The following is a 15,955-nucleotide window of genomic DNA, read 5'->3' as shown; positions in this document are numbered from 1 at the left end:
AAATCCATTAACACTTCCATTGTTTAACACCTCCCTAATTTCAACTGCAAACAGACCCCATGGTTTTACAACATCCCCATCTCTCTCAATGTGCCACTGATATGTATAAAAGGGGTGTCATTGCCAAAAGGTGGTAAATCAGGGTCTGTTTGAAAGGGGGTGACATAAACATTGCTGTATATTTTTTACAGCTAACATACCACGTCTTCGGTCTGAATTGGGTAATAGAGAGGAGGGAGAGAGGTGAGAGTGTGCAGAGAGAGAAGAGGGAGAGAGTTTTTCGGGTTTTATGTTGATGTTGTGTCTTCTCACTTTTGTTTGTTGTTCATTTCACTTGCTTTGGCAATGTCAATAAAGCAATTTGAATGAGAAAGAGAGAGAGAGAGAGAGAGAGAGAGAGAGAGAGAGAGAGAGAGAGAGAGAGAGAGAGAGAGAGGGTAATACTAGGTGTCCTACTGGGGCCTAATAAATGCACAGCCTTGCACTAATACTGAGGGAAAAGGGATGAGACGATGGCCAGGTTTAACATAGTAACTAACAACATCACTGGGAAGCATCTGTGGCTTCACCCTTGCACTGATTTGAAGGGGCTTTGCAGACCTTTTCAGTGCCAACTGCAGAATAAAATCAACACAGAACAGATTCTAAAATGGATTCTTAAAAACTTGGATCAAATGCCAAATACTTAACTTTTCAAATACTTGACCTTTGGGGGGGTGGAAGCGTTTCATGCCTGTTGAAACTTTTATCAATGCTGAACAATAAAGATAAAGAAATTATTGTGTATTTTATGCAGAGGATATTCAAAGATGTCAAATTTGGCCATCAATGCCACTTCCCCCCCTCACGAAAATAGTTGCAGCTTTACATATTTATTGGAAACTCGTGGTCCACAGCCCCCTGGTGGTAGCCAGGTATCAGTGCATCATCTGTCAAATCAATGGATTACAGATTAATGTCTTTTGACTGGTGAAGGTGTGAATCCAATCCGAGTGTCGTTTCGCTATGTGTGCTGCAAACCAACAGTCACCTTAACCCTTAACTATTTCTGGCCCAACAAGACATGCCACGGTGCAGCGTGATTAGTAGATCGCACTGATATGAAACCAGTGGAAATAGGCGAGATAAGTGGTAGTGTTGGTTCTACCGTGCAACCAAATGCATGACCTCCTGACTGCATATCTAAGTCTTTTTTTGCATGCTTTCCATTGAAGAGGATTCAGCTACTTTTCACTATTGCTGCACATTGTAACTAGGATCTTAATTCCTGATCGTTTAGGTTTTCACTTGTGCTGTTTTACTAGGAGTTCAAGGTGCATTGTCTCGTTAATACCAGAGTTTTGCATAGCATAGAATAGATGTGTTTTCACAAGATTTCTCCTCACGTGGGGTCTAAACGACCTATAAAGTAATCGTTGCATGGGCGCCATCTAGAGTATCAGTATTGGGCCATATTGTGTGCATCTAGGCATAAGGTTTGTTTGTTGGCATTCCTTGCAGCGAATAATGGCATTTCAAGCAACAAATCTTGTGTTACTTCATCGAGCGGTAATTGCGGCAACTTATCAAAGCACCAATGACCTCTTGAACTCTTGAGGGTGAATCTGTACATCTGAATCTATATATCTGAATCTATATACTGCTGTAATATTACAGGTATTACTGCAGCAGCTGCACCCCCCCCCCCAAAAAAAAAAATTCTTGTTCCCATCCATCCCGATCTTTAACCCCGCCCCGATCTTGTGGGATCTGTGAAATCTCTCCCTCGGAGCCACAAGTCAGTTTACCATGGCCGAGAAAAGACTATCAACTCTCACTGTAACATTCTCCCTTCATCTACCGGAACTGCAAAGGCTTGTCATTTATTCCCAAGTTCATTCTGTAACTGCACTGGCATCTTCACACCCAAATCTCTATTTTAACCCACAATCGATTCCTCGATTTCTTGATCCATTTTCATCTTGTCTTTTCTGTGTCACTGGTGACGCACGTTCTGGTTGGACTGCTCCAATTCCTTAACAAGATTTCAGATTCCCCGGATATCCAATTGGATCCTGATTAACTGGGCTCAACTCATTAGCTCTGGCAAATGAATTCAACTCCCTTCATCCTCAACCCCTGCCAATCTCTCAGAAACCAGACAAAATTCAACCACCCCATCAATACAGTCAGACAATAATACTATGATGTCTGGTCATCTCTGACTGCTGCATCAGATGACCAGACAATTAAGGCTGCCATTGATAGACTGGATAAGAACCCAAACACCACTCGTTAGTGATGTGTACAGTAGGCCTACCATGCAATTGGCTCAAAGTTGGTGATGTAAATGGTGGTATAAATCATGAACCAGTCCAGGTCAGCAAAATCAAATACGCTCTCCTTGCAGACCTTAATATTATACTGTTGAATGATGAGTGATTGAATGTGGAAGACATCAAATGTGTTCCTCTACAAGCTTTATGTAGTAGCCATTGATCTGGATGTAATAAATGATGCGTTCTCACTATCAATGCCTCCCTACTTTCTAATATTCTCACATTTCCACCTCCACCTGTCCCCTCTCTCCCTTCGTTCCTCCTCTCTTTACCTGCTCTTGACTTTTGACCTCATAACCTGATTTCCTCCTCCAATCGGTTTACCTGCCTCCTCTTGTCATGCTCCCTGCTCTCTCTTTCCCTCTCTCTATTTCTACCTTCGGGCTTATCCCTTCATCCCTGATCTCCTTCATCCCTCCAATCCTCATCTGTTCCTCACAGGAGGAAGGGAGAGAGAGTTTTCACAGGTTGCCTGCAACCAGTCTGTGGGTGAAAGCGTAAGAGGAACGAGAGAGAGATAAGGGTAGCAGGGCTGACTTGAGTATTGTGGAACATAAAAAGCTGCTCCGAAGGGCTACTGAGGCGGAAAAGCCCCAAAAGAAGAAGGATCACATTTGTGTGGAAAAGGTGAGTGATTTTTGGCCAATTTGGTTGCAAATTCTTCTAGGCATTTACATGGAACTATGTGGAACTACATTGACTCCTCTGATGATTACCAACATGGATCCACAGAATTCTGGAAACTATCCCATTACCTATCTCAGTATTCTCATCCATGATAAGATTTCACAGTTAAAAGAATGGAACGTGATCTGATTTGCAGTACGGGCCAATGGATTGAATATGAGCCGAAAGAAACGACTCAAGGGTCGGTCATTGACAGCCGTAGTAATTGGAGTTCTCAGTGGTGCTCATTTCCATCGGAAAATAAGCTCTAATGGCATGCCTGCAACAAGTGTGCTGTAGTCCGTGGAAAACATACTCACTGATGTCTGTGCAAGTGGGAGAAAGAGAGAGGCAGAGAAGTAGGTAGTTACAGTGACATCGAGTGCTTTTCTTCTCAGAATCAGTCTCCTTTATTAGGTGACAGCAGCATGCAAAAGCATTAGCAGCATTATCATGAAGGTTGCAAATCCTCCCACATTGATTCCAGTAAAAAAAAAAAAAATCACGCCTGAAAGCAGCAAACTGCAGAACTGTCTTTCTCAGTTGATTCTCGCTTGACAAAAGGATTTTTGCAGGTGGCAATGTCTTACAGATATTGATTCTGTGCATTGAAGTCTTCTTTAATTCTGAAGCCGTGCTAATATAATTGTGCACTTCTAGAGTACTGTTACCTAGACAAAGAGGAATAGAGGCCTTTCTGTGCATTTGTGCAAATATATATTCAAAGGAAATGACCAAACAGGAAACTGAAGAAGAAAACTCAAATGTGAACCTGATAGGCCCCTAGCTTTGCCTATTCTTGCCCCCTCTATCCTCTCTGTCTCTCTTCCCCCCTCCCTCACTCCCCCTTTCTGATCCAGAGGTGAAGAGCAGTCTGTAATCGGATGACAGGAGATTTGACTGGAAAAGCCTACCTTAAGTTCTGGGGCTTTAAAGCTCTTTTCCCACTGGGCACAGACATCATTTCAACATCTAGTTTTGATTTACATTTGATTGAGTTGTGAACTAACGTGAATTCAACATGAAATCAAAATAATTTTAACCTTATCATTGGATTTAGGTTGAAAGTTTGGTGAAAGAAATACAAATTCCAGAAATTCCTTTACGTTGATGACTTTTTGCAAATCTAACCAGTTTTGCACATTGATTCAACTTCATCAACAACAAAAAAATGATGACGTGGAAACAACGTTGATTTAACCAGTTTGAGCCCAGTGGGTTGTGCCCACCCCTCCTCGCACGCTGTCTCCCTGGCTCTCGTCATAGGTCAAACTACTCAACGCCTATGCTTTGTCAGCACGTGAACAATTGTTTCTGTGAAAGTAATACCTTTTTTAAATACCGTATTTGCAGGGATGTGTGCTGTAGTTAGTTGGACACATTTTTTAAAAACAATTTAGAAAGTGGTGTGTGTTGGTAATTGGCCTCCAATTACAAAAAACGTCTGCATCCAATTAAGAGTATTAGGGCCATAGACAGCTAAGCACTAATTACTTCTTGATCATATAATATTCTCTCTTAAAAGGCATTTAAGTCAGTGTGAGAGCTGACAGAGGAAGGTTCATGGTAAATTGTCTCTTAAACTTGTTTTAAATGTAACAAAACATTTAAATAATTGAAGTCATGAATAGGAAAATAAAAGTAATAAAGTAAAGTTGTAAAGTTGTAAAGTTGCGGTAAAACAGTCATTAAAAAAAAAAAGACAAGTACTCTCGAAACACAGACAACACTTCTGTAATGACCTATAAAAACCAAAATGGCTTTCTGTGTCACAGAAAAGATGGCCAGTAATTTGCCCTAATCTTCAGATAGGTGAAGGTAGAGCTTGGATATATCACTATTAGACAGCGGATGTGGGATTATACCTCGTACCATACTCAAGAAGGCCAAGCTAGGCTCTGGCACCAGACTAGATGACGAAAGCACCTGAGCGATTTAGTTTAGGGGGTCAGAGGCCATGGGGGGTTATAGGAACAAACAGTTACGTTCTCCTCAACAGGTACCACTGTATATATCTACTGTACATATTTGAGAACATGAATTCTTAGTTCTATTTAAGGTCTTCCTTATATTATTGAGTTCTACATTATATTCATTTTACAATGACGACAGCCATTTTGCCAAGCCCTGATTTGCATAAATATGTTTGTAATCATATAATCCTTTTCTCTTTCTCCCCATCTTCTAGTCTGCTAGTTTCTTTCTCCGGCCGTAACAGCCCCTATCAACTGTTGCCATGGGTGAAATGGACACGTTGAAAAAGGAGGCCGATGGCCTGAAGACCCAGATTGAAGTGAGTCTTCCTGTCACAGCATGCATTGATGTTGGGGTCACCATGACAATAGTCCCCACAAGACATACTCATCAAGCACATTTCTGTGACGATATTCAATATCACCTCCAGTCTAAAAAAGGGCTCATCATCAGATAAATAACTAGGAAGCACAGTATCAATAATGCACAAGAATTGATGTACGTATAGCCTACATAGAGTTTCCTCCACATACCAAAACTGGTACTGAGCTAAAGTTATACTAAGACATTTTAAGCAGTGTCTGGTTCCTGAAAAATTGAAATTCACCAGAGGTATGGAGAACATTCAATTTATGCTTATTTCTCTACGACTATTTTACTCTTCACTAATCTTATTCCTCTCCTATGTGTATCTCCCCCTCACACCAATAGGCTGCCCGCAAGGCGGTCAATGACACCACCATGTCTGCTGTAGCATCTGGTGTGGCGGCTGCACCCCGTGTCCAGCTGAAGAACAGAAAGACACTGAAGGGCCACTTGGCCAAAATCTACGGCTTGCACTGGTCTGCTGATAACAGGTGAGAAGGACTTCTTGTCCAGGTAGCTGAGAATCAGAATAGCGTCAGGGCCGGTCTAGCTCACCATAGACACCCCACCACTACCACGAGCCAGTGTGATATAGGGACTTATGAACAACATAGAGAAGGTCTACTTTGCGCAAGATAGGGAAGGTCGATAAGATGGGTTGTCTGATGCACCGCTCAAACCAAATGGACTCGGACATCGAAAAGCCCCATTGTTCAATGTGTCCACGATAACATGCAAGTGTTATGGGGTTCGATGAAAAGGCTGTTCAAAGGCCATCATTGTTTCAAATGTTGCGTTAAACCAGATTCATACTGGATCTCATGCCTAAACCTGGTTCAAACAGAATTTGATAGACTGACTTGTTTCTTGTTTAACTCTCTTTCTCTCTCCAACAGGCACATGGTCAGCGCCTCACAAGATGGCAAGCTTCTTATTTGGGACACCTACACTGGCAACAAGGTAAGGGCTGATCACTGATCAGTCATCATTTTCACAGTTCGAACTGTTTTCATAATAATGCATAGGACTTACATAGAGAGCTTTCCACTTGGTTTACAATGTTTGGAGTAGATCCCTCCGTCAACCACCGATGTGTAGAAGCAGTATCGACTTTGGTTTCAGATTGTCTTGACTTTGACTACACACTCTACGAATATATTTATATGGTAAAAGTCAGCTAGCTTTGTATATTATGACTTCTAACCTTTAGACAAAGCAAACTAGAAAGTGAGTGGTTAAGTGTTCTTCTCCCTGCCCTCCAGGTATATGCGGTCCCCCTCAAGTCTTCCTGGGTGATGAGTTGCTCCATGGCCCCTTCTGGGAATCTGGTGGCCAGTGGAGGTCTGGATAACATGTGCACCATCGTCAACATCAAGGCTGCCAGCCCAAAGACCCTAAGGGAGCTGGACGCACATGAAGGTAGCTACCCTTCTTCACCCGTGTTATGGTTTACTCCGTGACCAACTGGGTTACGGTCAACTCTGTGACCAACTGGGTTACGGTCAACTCTGTGACCAACTGGGTTACGGTCAACTCTGTGACCAACTGGGTTACGGTCAACTCTGTGACCAACTACAATTCAGAGAATTCATAAAAATGGTGTTCATGAATTAGATGTCCTAAAAATATTTTGGAAATAAGTAGAACAAACAATAAAATCTCTGTCCGTCTCCTTCCATCTCAGGCTACCTTTCCCATAGCCGCTTCCTGAACGATAGCGAGATCCTCACTGCATCCGGTGACACCACTTGTTGCCTGTGGGATCTGGAGACTGGCAAGCAGAAGGTGGTCTACAAGAGCCATGTGGGTGACTGTATGTGCCTGGCCATGTCACCAGACCAGAACACTTTCATCTCAGGGGCCTGTGACTCCAGCGCCAAGCTGTGGGACATAAGAGATGGTGGCTGCAAGCAGACCTTCATCGGCCACACGAGTGACATTAACGCCATTGCGGTGAGCACATAAATCCTGGTCAGAATGACTCTTCTTTTTCTATATATTTTAGTGACCTTAACCCAACAACTAGCGAACTCATCAAGGTGTTGGGTTGCAGTTACAAGATCCTGGGTTCAAGCTCCGTTTGAGACTACCCCCGACTACAATATAAGCAAGACATGAGCAGTGCGATCCAAATTCGAAACATAGTTTAGCATCACAACACCAGCTCTTTCGATGGAGTCTGTACTCTGCAACTCAGTCAACTCACCAGGCAACTAACCTTCAAGCTCAGTCGATGTCAAAACAAAAACAAAACATGCTGAAATAGCCCTCTCCTCTTTTTTTCCCCCCTACCCCAGTTCTTCCCTAGTGGCACTGCAGTTATCACGGGATCCGATGACTGCACCCTCAAGATGTACGACCTCCGTGCCGACCAGGAGGTCAATGGCTACCAGGACGCTGCGTTGAATGCAGGCGTCACGTCAGTCTCCCTCTCCAGCTCTGGACGCCTCATCTTCGCCGGCTACGACAACTTCAACTGCAACATCTGGGATTCCCTGAAGGCCGAGAAAGTCGGTGAGTAAAAGTGGGAGAGGAAAGAGCGGGAGAGAGGAGAGGGGACTGGGGGATTGGTGGAAAAAAAAGAGAGTAGAGGCAGAGAGAACCGAAGGGAGAACAGTCAATGTAAAGAGAGGGAGGCAGACCAAGAGATAGATGGCATAAGTGAGTGGTTGAAACAGAGGCAATGAAAGGGAGAAAGTGGATTGTTAAAAAAAAGTCTGGATGAGATGTTTGTGGAGGCAGTCAATTAAAGAAATACGGGTGAAAAAAGAATAGAAACTAGAACTGCATCATTTGCATCAGTGTGTGTATGACTTCTTCTCTCATCTCCCTCTCTCTCTCTCTCACTCTCGCTTTCTCTCTCTCTCTCTCTCTCTCTCTCTCTCTCTCTCTCTCTCTCTCTCTCACTCTCTCTCTCTCTCTCAGGTGTTCTATCTGGCCATGACAACAGAGTGAGCTGCATTGGGGTGCCAGATGATGGCTTGGGTATCTGCACAGGATCCTGGGATAGCTTCCTGAAGATCTGGAACTGAGCTGGTGCTCCAGAGACGACATTAGGAGAGGGAGAGGGGGGATGGATGGAACTAGAGGAGGAGAGGAGAAGGGGGGAATCACAAGCCTGAGAAATAAGGATGCTCATTTTGGGATTGGGGAGATACCAGGAGGAGGATGTTTGCCGTACCATTTCACGTCATTTGTAACCGCTAGATCTTCCCTTCTCTTGCTCCCTCTTTCTCAGCTATGTATGCAAATGTGGGAGGTGGTGAATGGGACTTCATAGAACATGCTGCATAAATGGCATCGACAACAGCACAAGATGCAGTCACGCTACATGTACACGAGAGTTTTGAAGTTATTGTTGACACTATCAATATCTAGACAATGACAAACACCAAAAAATAGGATATTTGAAGTCATTATTTGAAATAACAAATGAATTAAAAAAAATATGCTCTACTTGTGTCTAAGGTGAGGGAGTGACAATTACACGTATAGATTTTTGACAATAAAAACATGTGAGATAAATGCAGAAATATAATGCACATCAATAACGATTTAGTATTACGGATACATTTTTATTGTTTTGAGATCTTTGATTAATAAAGCCTGCAGATATTAACTGAAAGTTGATATGTACATTTATTTACATTTACAATTTTATTATAGAGTGCATAGTTGATGTACAGTGCTGTTTGTTCATACATACCCGATGTATGTGTCCCACAGGAATATGACTACCGCCATTTTGGACCTATGATGATACATGCTAACCAGCAGCACCCTTTGACTCTGCCCCAAAATGGCTGCAATCACCTATCACCAGGCAAATCCATGATGTAAAAACAAAATGCAACGCCTGTATTATACTTCAGGGAAAAGCGTTGTTGAGGTGTTACATATCAGATATCAATACATTCCCTCCCAACTGCGTTTTGTTAGCACATTTACACATCTGCAGTATCTCTGTAAAAAATGGAATGCTTGTTGAAAAACCTTTCTAATAAACATTGACTTCTGCATTAACACCATGTCTGTGTATTTGTGCTTTGACAGTCAACCATTTAGAAAAAAGTTTGTCTCAAAGTTTGTCATCTGCAAACCTCTTGCTGGAGGCCTTATTGTAACAAACATGCCCGGGGCATTAATTGAGTCCCATCACTGTCCTCCAGGAGTTGCTGAATTTTCTCTTCACTAAAGTCTGGTTGTTGCAAGGTATATGTAGAGCAGGGTTTCCATTATGTAAATGTGGCACCGGAAATTTGACCGGCAGCATTTCAATTTACCGGACCCATATGCATTTGGTGCGTAACGTGATTAGTGTGTCCACCCACGGTGCTCAGAATGACAGAAATCACATTTAGATTATGATAATTACTCTTAACAGAACAGCCAAGTCGAGGATGCAATGACGTGTGTCCTTACCGTGAACTTTGAAGATGTTAGAATCAGTGGAGGCGCCTCAGAGGAGGAAGGGGAGGACCATCCTACTCATTCAATTTCATAAAAATGTTAAAACATTTAAAAGGTTATCCTTTTTAGATAAAACTATACTATATATATTCACGTCAACAAATAACTGATAAAAACACATTGTTTTGCAATGATGGTCTACAGTAGCCTCAACAGCACTCTGTAAGGTAGCACCACGGTGTAGCCGGAGGACAGCTAGCTTCCTTCCTCCTCTGGGTACATTGACTTCACTACAAAATCTGGGAGGTTCATGGTTCCCACCCACTTCCATAGACTTACACAGTAATTATGACAACTTCCGGGGGACATCCTCCAACCTATCAGAGCTCTTGCAGCATGAACTGACATATTGTTCACCCAATCAAAGGATCAGAGAATGAATCTAGTACTGAAATCATAAGCTACAGCTAGCTAGCACTGCAGTACATGAAATGTGGTGAGTAGTTGACTTAAAGAGAGAGTTCTATTAGCTATGTTAACTATGACTTTACTTTAGCTAATATGGTGACAACGACGTAGGCTGTGTGTAACAGTTATGATATGGTTTGGCTTGGAAAGTTTTAGAGCTGATGCGTTGTGCATTGAAGTCCACAAGCGAAGGGAAAAGGTGAGAGGAGGAGAGTGCAGAGATGCGAGAAGGAATACAACGTGGCTGCTATGAAAGTGAACTGTGTTTATGCGTGATCAGGGGTGTATTCATTCTGCCGATTCTGTTGAAAAACGTTTAAAAAATGGAAGCAAACGGAATGAAACGGGGATAAACATACCTGCATTTGTCCAATAGAAACTCTCATTTGCTACTGTTGGACTAATGATTACGCCCTAGATCAGCTAGATGCAGGCAAGAGTGTGCAAGGAGGTATTGAATGTGTCACTGTCTGTCCATGTGTCACTGTCATCTCCAATTTTTGTCTCGACCTGTTTGCACCTACGTTGTAAACTTTCATTCATAGGCTAGTTTGTAGCAACCTCATGATGGGTATAGGGAAATTTTGAGTATCATGTAGTAGCCTAAACCTATCCATGTTACATTAAACTTAGTGAATGGAATATGAATGACAGTCATCCAATATACTGTAATAGAAATAAGGCCATGCTCATGAAAAAAAAGTGTCCTCCCTGATCTTAAACAGCACCGATCGCCACTGGTTAGAATAACTGTCCACATTTAGGCTACTTTTCCTCAGCCAACAAGAGGATTTTAAAAAAAGCGTTGTGTGAGTTTGAAGTTTGGTGAAGCAAATTTTCACCTTAAAAATGCACCTTTATAATAGAGCATTCCATGCATTATCGCATTTGCAAACGCGTGTAAAATAGCCTACTATTTGCAATGTAATGAGTAGATTGGATAATCCTAATTTATGCTAACAATATAACTCAATCACTGTTCACAAAAAAGACTGTTCAATGCATGGCTGAGCTTGTATAGGTAGAGACCTGGGCTATAGGTTCTATCAGATACGTTTCTTCTTTCTTTGCATGGGGAAAACACATTTCATGCAATTCTACTGCACTTTATATGACTGGAGAATATTTTTTTAATAGTACAATTACAGGGTAGCCCACTCTGCTGACACTGACAAAGATCAATAAAAACGTTGTTGTCCATATAATAGGCCTATGAGAAGGGGAAACAAATATAATATGACGTCCATCTAAACTGTCCAAAAACAAACTTTTAACTGGCACTGAGTGAATATGCACAGTGTCCAATCACCAGACCACCGGGCGTGAGCCAGGTGCCCCGGTCTGGCTCACAGCTTAGTCGGCTCAAAACAAAAGTGATGTAGGTTAAACACGTGAAGTAATGAGTAGGGTTCTGTATTTTCATGTCCAAAAGTGATTGATTTGGATAAAAGCAATGAGTAGGGTTCTGTGTTTTCATGTCCAAAAGTCATTGATTTGGATAAAAGCAATTTATCTGCCTTCCCAATAAAAACGAGTTTGTACGTTTCTGAACGATGCAACATACTACATTGTTGACAATATGACTGAGCAGGGAGCGCCTCCCTCACCGGTTTCGCCCGGTCATGTGACTGGCCATAGCCCAGTTCAACTTTGGGCAGCTTAATCGAATCCCCTAACTGTTGTTGTAAGAGTCGAATGGGGCGGTTGCTTAGAGAAAAGACAGGAGTAGATCTACTATTGGAGGTGTTAATGTTATTATGGAGAATTGAGAGACTGGGTGTAGTAGTAAGATTCTGCTGGGTCCCAGAACATTCGGGGGAAGAAATTGTAGACCAGTTAGTCAAAAGAGCTTTGAGTCGAGATACAATTGTTCGACAAGGTAGAGGTGAGGTCAAATCAAAATCAAATCAAATTTTATTGGTCACATACACGTGTTTAGCAGATGTTATTGTGGGTGTAGCGAAATGCCTGTGTTTCTAGCTCCAACAGTGCGGTAATATCTAACAATTAATATCTAACAATTTCACAACAATACACACAAATCCAAAGTAAAGGAATGGAATTAAGAATATTATCAGGTATGAGTGTAAGACCCAGATGCAGACCACGTTGAATAAACAATAGTTTCATATTCAAACCATGGCAGGCAATAGACAGGTCAAGGCAGGCAGGGGTCAGTAAACCAGAGGTGGGGCAACGGTACTGGGCGGCAGGCAGGCTCAGGATAAGGTAGAGGTTGGTAATCCAGAGGGGGGCAAAGGTACAGGTTGGCAGGCAGGCTCAGGCAGAGTGGTCAGGCAGGCGGGCTTGAAGTCAGAACAGGCAAGGGTCAAAACCAGGAGGGCGAGAAAAGAGAGACTGGAAAAAGCAGGCGCTGAGACATAAAACGCTGGTTGACTGGAACAAACAAGACGAACTGGCAACAGACAAACAGAGAACACAGGTATAAATACACAGGGGATAATGGGGTAGATGGGCGACACCTGGAGGGGGGTGGAGACAATCACAAAGACAGGTGAAACAGATCAGTGTGTGACAAATATATAACTATTTGGACGATCAATGTCAGAGAGGCATAAACTAAGATACAGTAGAATAGAATAGAATACAGTATATACATATGAGATGAGTAATGCAAAATATGTGATCTTTATTAAAGTGACCAATGTTCCATTATTAAAGTGGCCAGTGATTTCAAGTCTATGTACATTGGGCAGCAGCCTCTGAGGTGCTACTGATGGCTATTTAACAGTCTGATGATCTTGAGATAGAATCTGTTTTACAGTCTCTCGGTCCCAGCTTTGATGCACCTGTACTGACCTCGCTTTCTGGTTGATAGCAGGGTGAACAGGCAGTGGCCTTCCTGTGACATCGGGTGCTGTAGGTGTCCTGGACGGCAGGTAGTTTGCCCCCAGTGATAGGTTAGGTAAACCGCACCACCCTCTAGAGAGCCCTATAACTAGCAATTTTGATAGATATGCGGCAAAAGAGATGGGACTCTGAGCCCAAGGGCTGGCATTTATATGCTGATAAGCGAATTATCTAATGAAGGTAAATGAATCAATAATCCATCATTAATTAGTAGTTATGTAGCATAGATAATAAAACTGTAAGTCAATGTACTAAACGTTAGTCCCATCAAGTCTAGACATGGGTGTGTGAGATACCGGGAGAAGCCTTCAAGGTTCTCCTAATCTATGGGGAAAGGAACAGGCAGGGCTGGAACAGTGGTAGCAGGTCGAGGAAGAGATACTGTTCACCTACTGTCTGTGCGTATGTGTGTGCATAGGTTATCAACTTTTGGGTGTGGATGTGTGTGCGTAAGCGGAGAGAGGATAAAATGAACATCTTTGTGTATGTTGGGCAGAATGTTCTCTGAATAAACTGTACAAGACCTTTTGCAGAAAGCTGAGTCCTTGCCTAGTTATTAACCCAGTGTCTTACAAACCCTGGGGATTAGTCAAGGCTTATTGATTGTTAATTTATAGCATAGGATATAAAATTCCGTTATCATATGCCCTCCAAAGAAAGGTTGGTGGACTAAGATTCAAGGTCAGATTAGGAGGGAAGAGGTGGTGTTTGCTCGATTGTGCTTAGGACATTGTACATTGAACTCGTCGTTACATCTGGTTGGCAAGCATGTGAATGGCTTGTGTCTGGAGTGTATGGTTGATGAAACAGTGGAGCATGTGTTGTTATAGTGTTGTAAGTCAAATCAAATCAAACTTTATTTGTCACATGCGCCGAATACAACAAGTATAGACCTTACCGTGAAATGCTTACTTACTTACTTGCAAACCAACAGTGCAGTTCAAGAAAGAGTTAAGAAAAGATTTACCAAATAAACTAAAGTAAAAAAAATATAAGTAACACAATAAAATAACAATAACGAGGCAATATACAGGAGGTACAGGTACCGAGTCAATGTGCGGGGGTCCAGGTTAGTTGAGGTAATTTGTGCATGTAGGTTAGGGGTGAAGTGACTATGCATAGATAATAAACAGCGAGTAGCAGCAGTGTACAAAACAAATGGAGGGGGGTGTCAATGTGGCCATTTGATTAATTGTTCAGCAGTCTTATGGCTTGGGGGTAGAAGCTGTTATGGAGCCTTTTGGTTCTAGACTTGGCGCTCTGGTACCGCTTGCCGTGTGGTAGCAGAGAAAACAGTCTATGACTTGGGTGACTGGAGTCTCTCACAATTTTGGGGGATTTCCTCTGACACCTACTAGTATATAAGTCCTGGATGGCAGAAAGTTTGGCCACAGTGATGTACTGGGCTGTACGCACTACCCTCTGTAAATAAAATAAAATAAAATAAAATAAAATGTATTTATATAGCCCTTCTTCTTACATCAGCTGATATCTCAAAGTGCTGTACAGAAACCCAGCCTAAAACCCCAAACAGCAAGCAATGCAGGTGTAGAAGCACGGTGGCTAGGAAAAACTCCCTAGAAAGGCTAAAACCTAGGAAGAAACCTAGAGAGGAACCAGGCTATGAGGGGTGGCCAGTCCTCTTCTGGCTGTGCCTGGTGTAGCGCCTTACGGTCAGATGCCGAGCAGTTGCCATACGAATCGGTGATGCAACCGGTCAGGATGCTCTCGATGGTGCAGCTAGAACGTTTTGAGGATCTGGGGACCCATGCCAAATCTTTTCCGTCTCCTGAGGCGGAAAAGGTGTTGTCATGCCCTCTTCACAACTGTCTTGTTGTGTTTGGACCATGATAGTTTGTTGGTGATGTGGATTCCAAGGAACTTGAATCTCTCGACCCGCTCCATACAGCCCTGTCGATGTTAATGGGTGCCTGTTATGCCTGCCTTTCCTGTAGTCCACGATCAGCTCCTTTGTATTGCTCACATTGAGGGAGAGGTTGTTGTCCTGGCACCACACTGCCAGGTCTCTGACCTCCTGTTGAAGAGAGGGAAAGATTGAACTGTAGGGTCATTGATGCTGGACGGGGTTGGGGGGGTTCAGAAGGGATTTGGGGGATTTGGGGGATGGGGAAGGGTCTATTAGAAGTTAGTAGGGCTCTTAGAAATGTTGTATACTGTGATTGACCACACACTCCAGCACATTAGGTGGCGGCATGCACCTTTAACGTTTGTTTTCAGAGCCCCATTATATCATAGAAGAAGAAGAAGAAGAAGAAGAAGAAGAAGAAGAAGAAGAAGAAGAAGAAGAAGAAGAAGAAGAAGAAGAAGAAGACGGGGGTAGGGGTGCTCATGTTGCTGGGGTTCCGACGTGTCCGGTGCGAGAGAGGAAGGTTGAAGTGGCCAGAGTCAGAGTAGTGCAGAGGATGTTGAATGCTGAGGCAGTGAAGAAAGTAGAGGAGGATTTTTTTATTTTATTTCACCTTTATTTAATTAACCAGGTCGGCCAGTTGAGAACAAGTTCTCATTTACAACTGCGACCTGGCCAAGATAAAGCAAAGCAGTGCGACACAAACAACACAGAGTTACACATGGGATAAACAAACGTACAGTCAATAACACAATAGAAAAATATATATGCAGTGTGTGCAAATGTAGTAAGATTAGGGAGGTAAGGCAATAAATAGGTCATAGTGGTGAAATAATTACAATTCAGCAATTAAACACTGGAGTGATAGATGTGCAGAAGATGAATGTGCAAATAGAAATACTGGTGTGCAAAGGAGAAAAAATAAATAAATAAATATGGGAATGAGGTAGTTGGGCTGGCTATTTACAGATGGGCTGTGTACAGGTACAATGATCGGTAAGCTGCTCTGACAGGT

At 42.6% G+C, this 15,955-nt stretch overlaps 1 protein-coding gene across 1 annotated transcript; it reads left to right on the top strand.

Moving 5' to 3' along the window:
- The first annotated feature begins 2,684 nt into the window (after window positions 1-2,684).
- On the top strand, window positions 2,685-9,347 carry LOC106588420 (guanine nucleotide-binding protein G(I)/G(S)/G(T) subunit beta-3). The gene is made up of 8 exons (XM_014177380.2): window positions 2,685-2,945; window positions 5,173-5,277; window positions 5,670-5,815; window positions 6,221-6,284; window positions 6,587-6,743; window positions 7,009-7,277; window positions 7,622-7,838; window positions 8,250-9,347. The coding sequence occupies exons 2-8, from the start codon at window positions 5,221-5,223 to the stop codon at window positions 8,354-8,356; spliced, it is 1,017 nt and encodes a 338-aa protein (XP_014032855.1). The 5' UTR covers window positions 2,685-2,945; window positions 5,173-5,220; the 3' UTR covers window positions 8,357-9,347.
- The last annotated feature ends 6,608 nt before the right edge of the window (window positions 9,348-15,955 follow it).

This window comes from Salmo salar, chromosome ssa27 (assembly GCF_905237065.1).
Source record: "Salmo salar chromosome ssa27, Ssal_v3.1, whole genome shotgun sequence".
Lineage (NCBI taxonomy): Eukaryota > Metazoa > Chordata > Actinopteri > Salmoniformes > Salmonidae > Salmo > Salmo salar.
Note: the sequence above shows the minus strand (reverse complement) of the source record. Positions and strands in the feature narration are given on the sequence as shown.

Bases quoted from the DNA above. Each gene is read 5' to 3' on its own strand.
- LOC106588420 (XM_014177380.2), top strand. From the start codon at position 5,221: ATGGGTGAAATGGACACGTTGAAAAAGGAGGCCGATGGCCTGAAGACC. The intron at 5,816-6,220 runs GTGAGAAGGACT...TCTCTCCAACAG, and splicing joins CACTGGTCTGCTGATAACAG to GCACATGGTCAGCGCCTCAC. The intron at 7,839-8,249 runs GTGAGTAAAAGT...TCTCTCTCTCAG, and splicing joins CCTGAAGGCCGAGAAAGTCG to GTGTTCTATCTGGCCATGAC.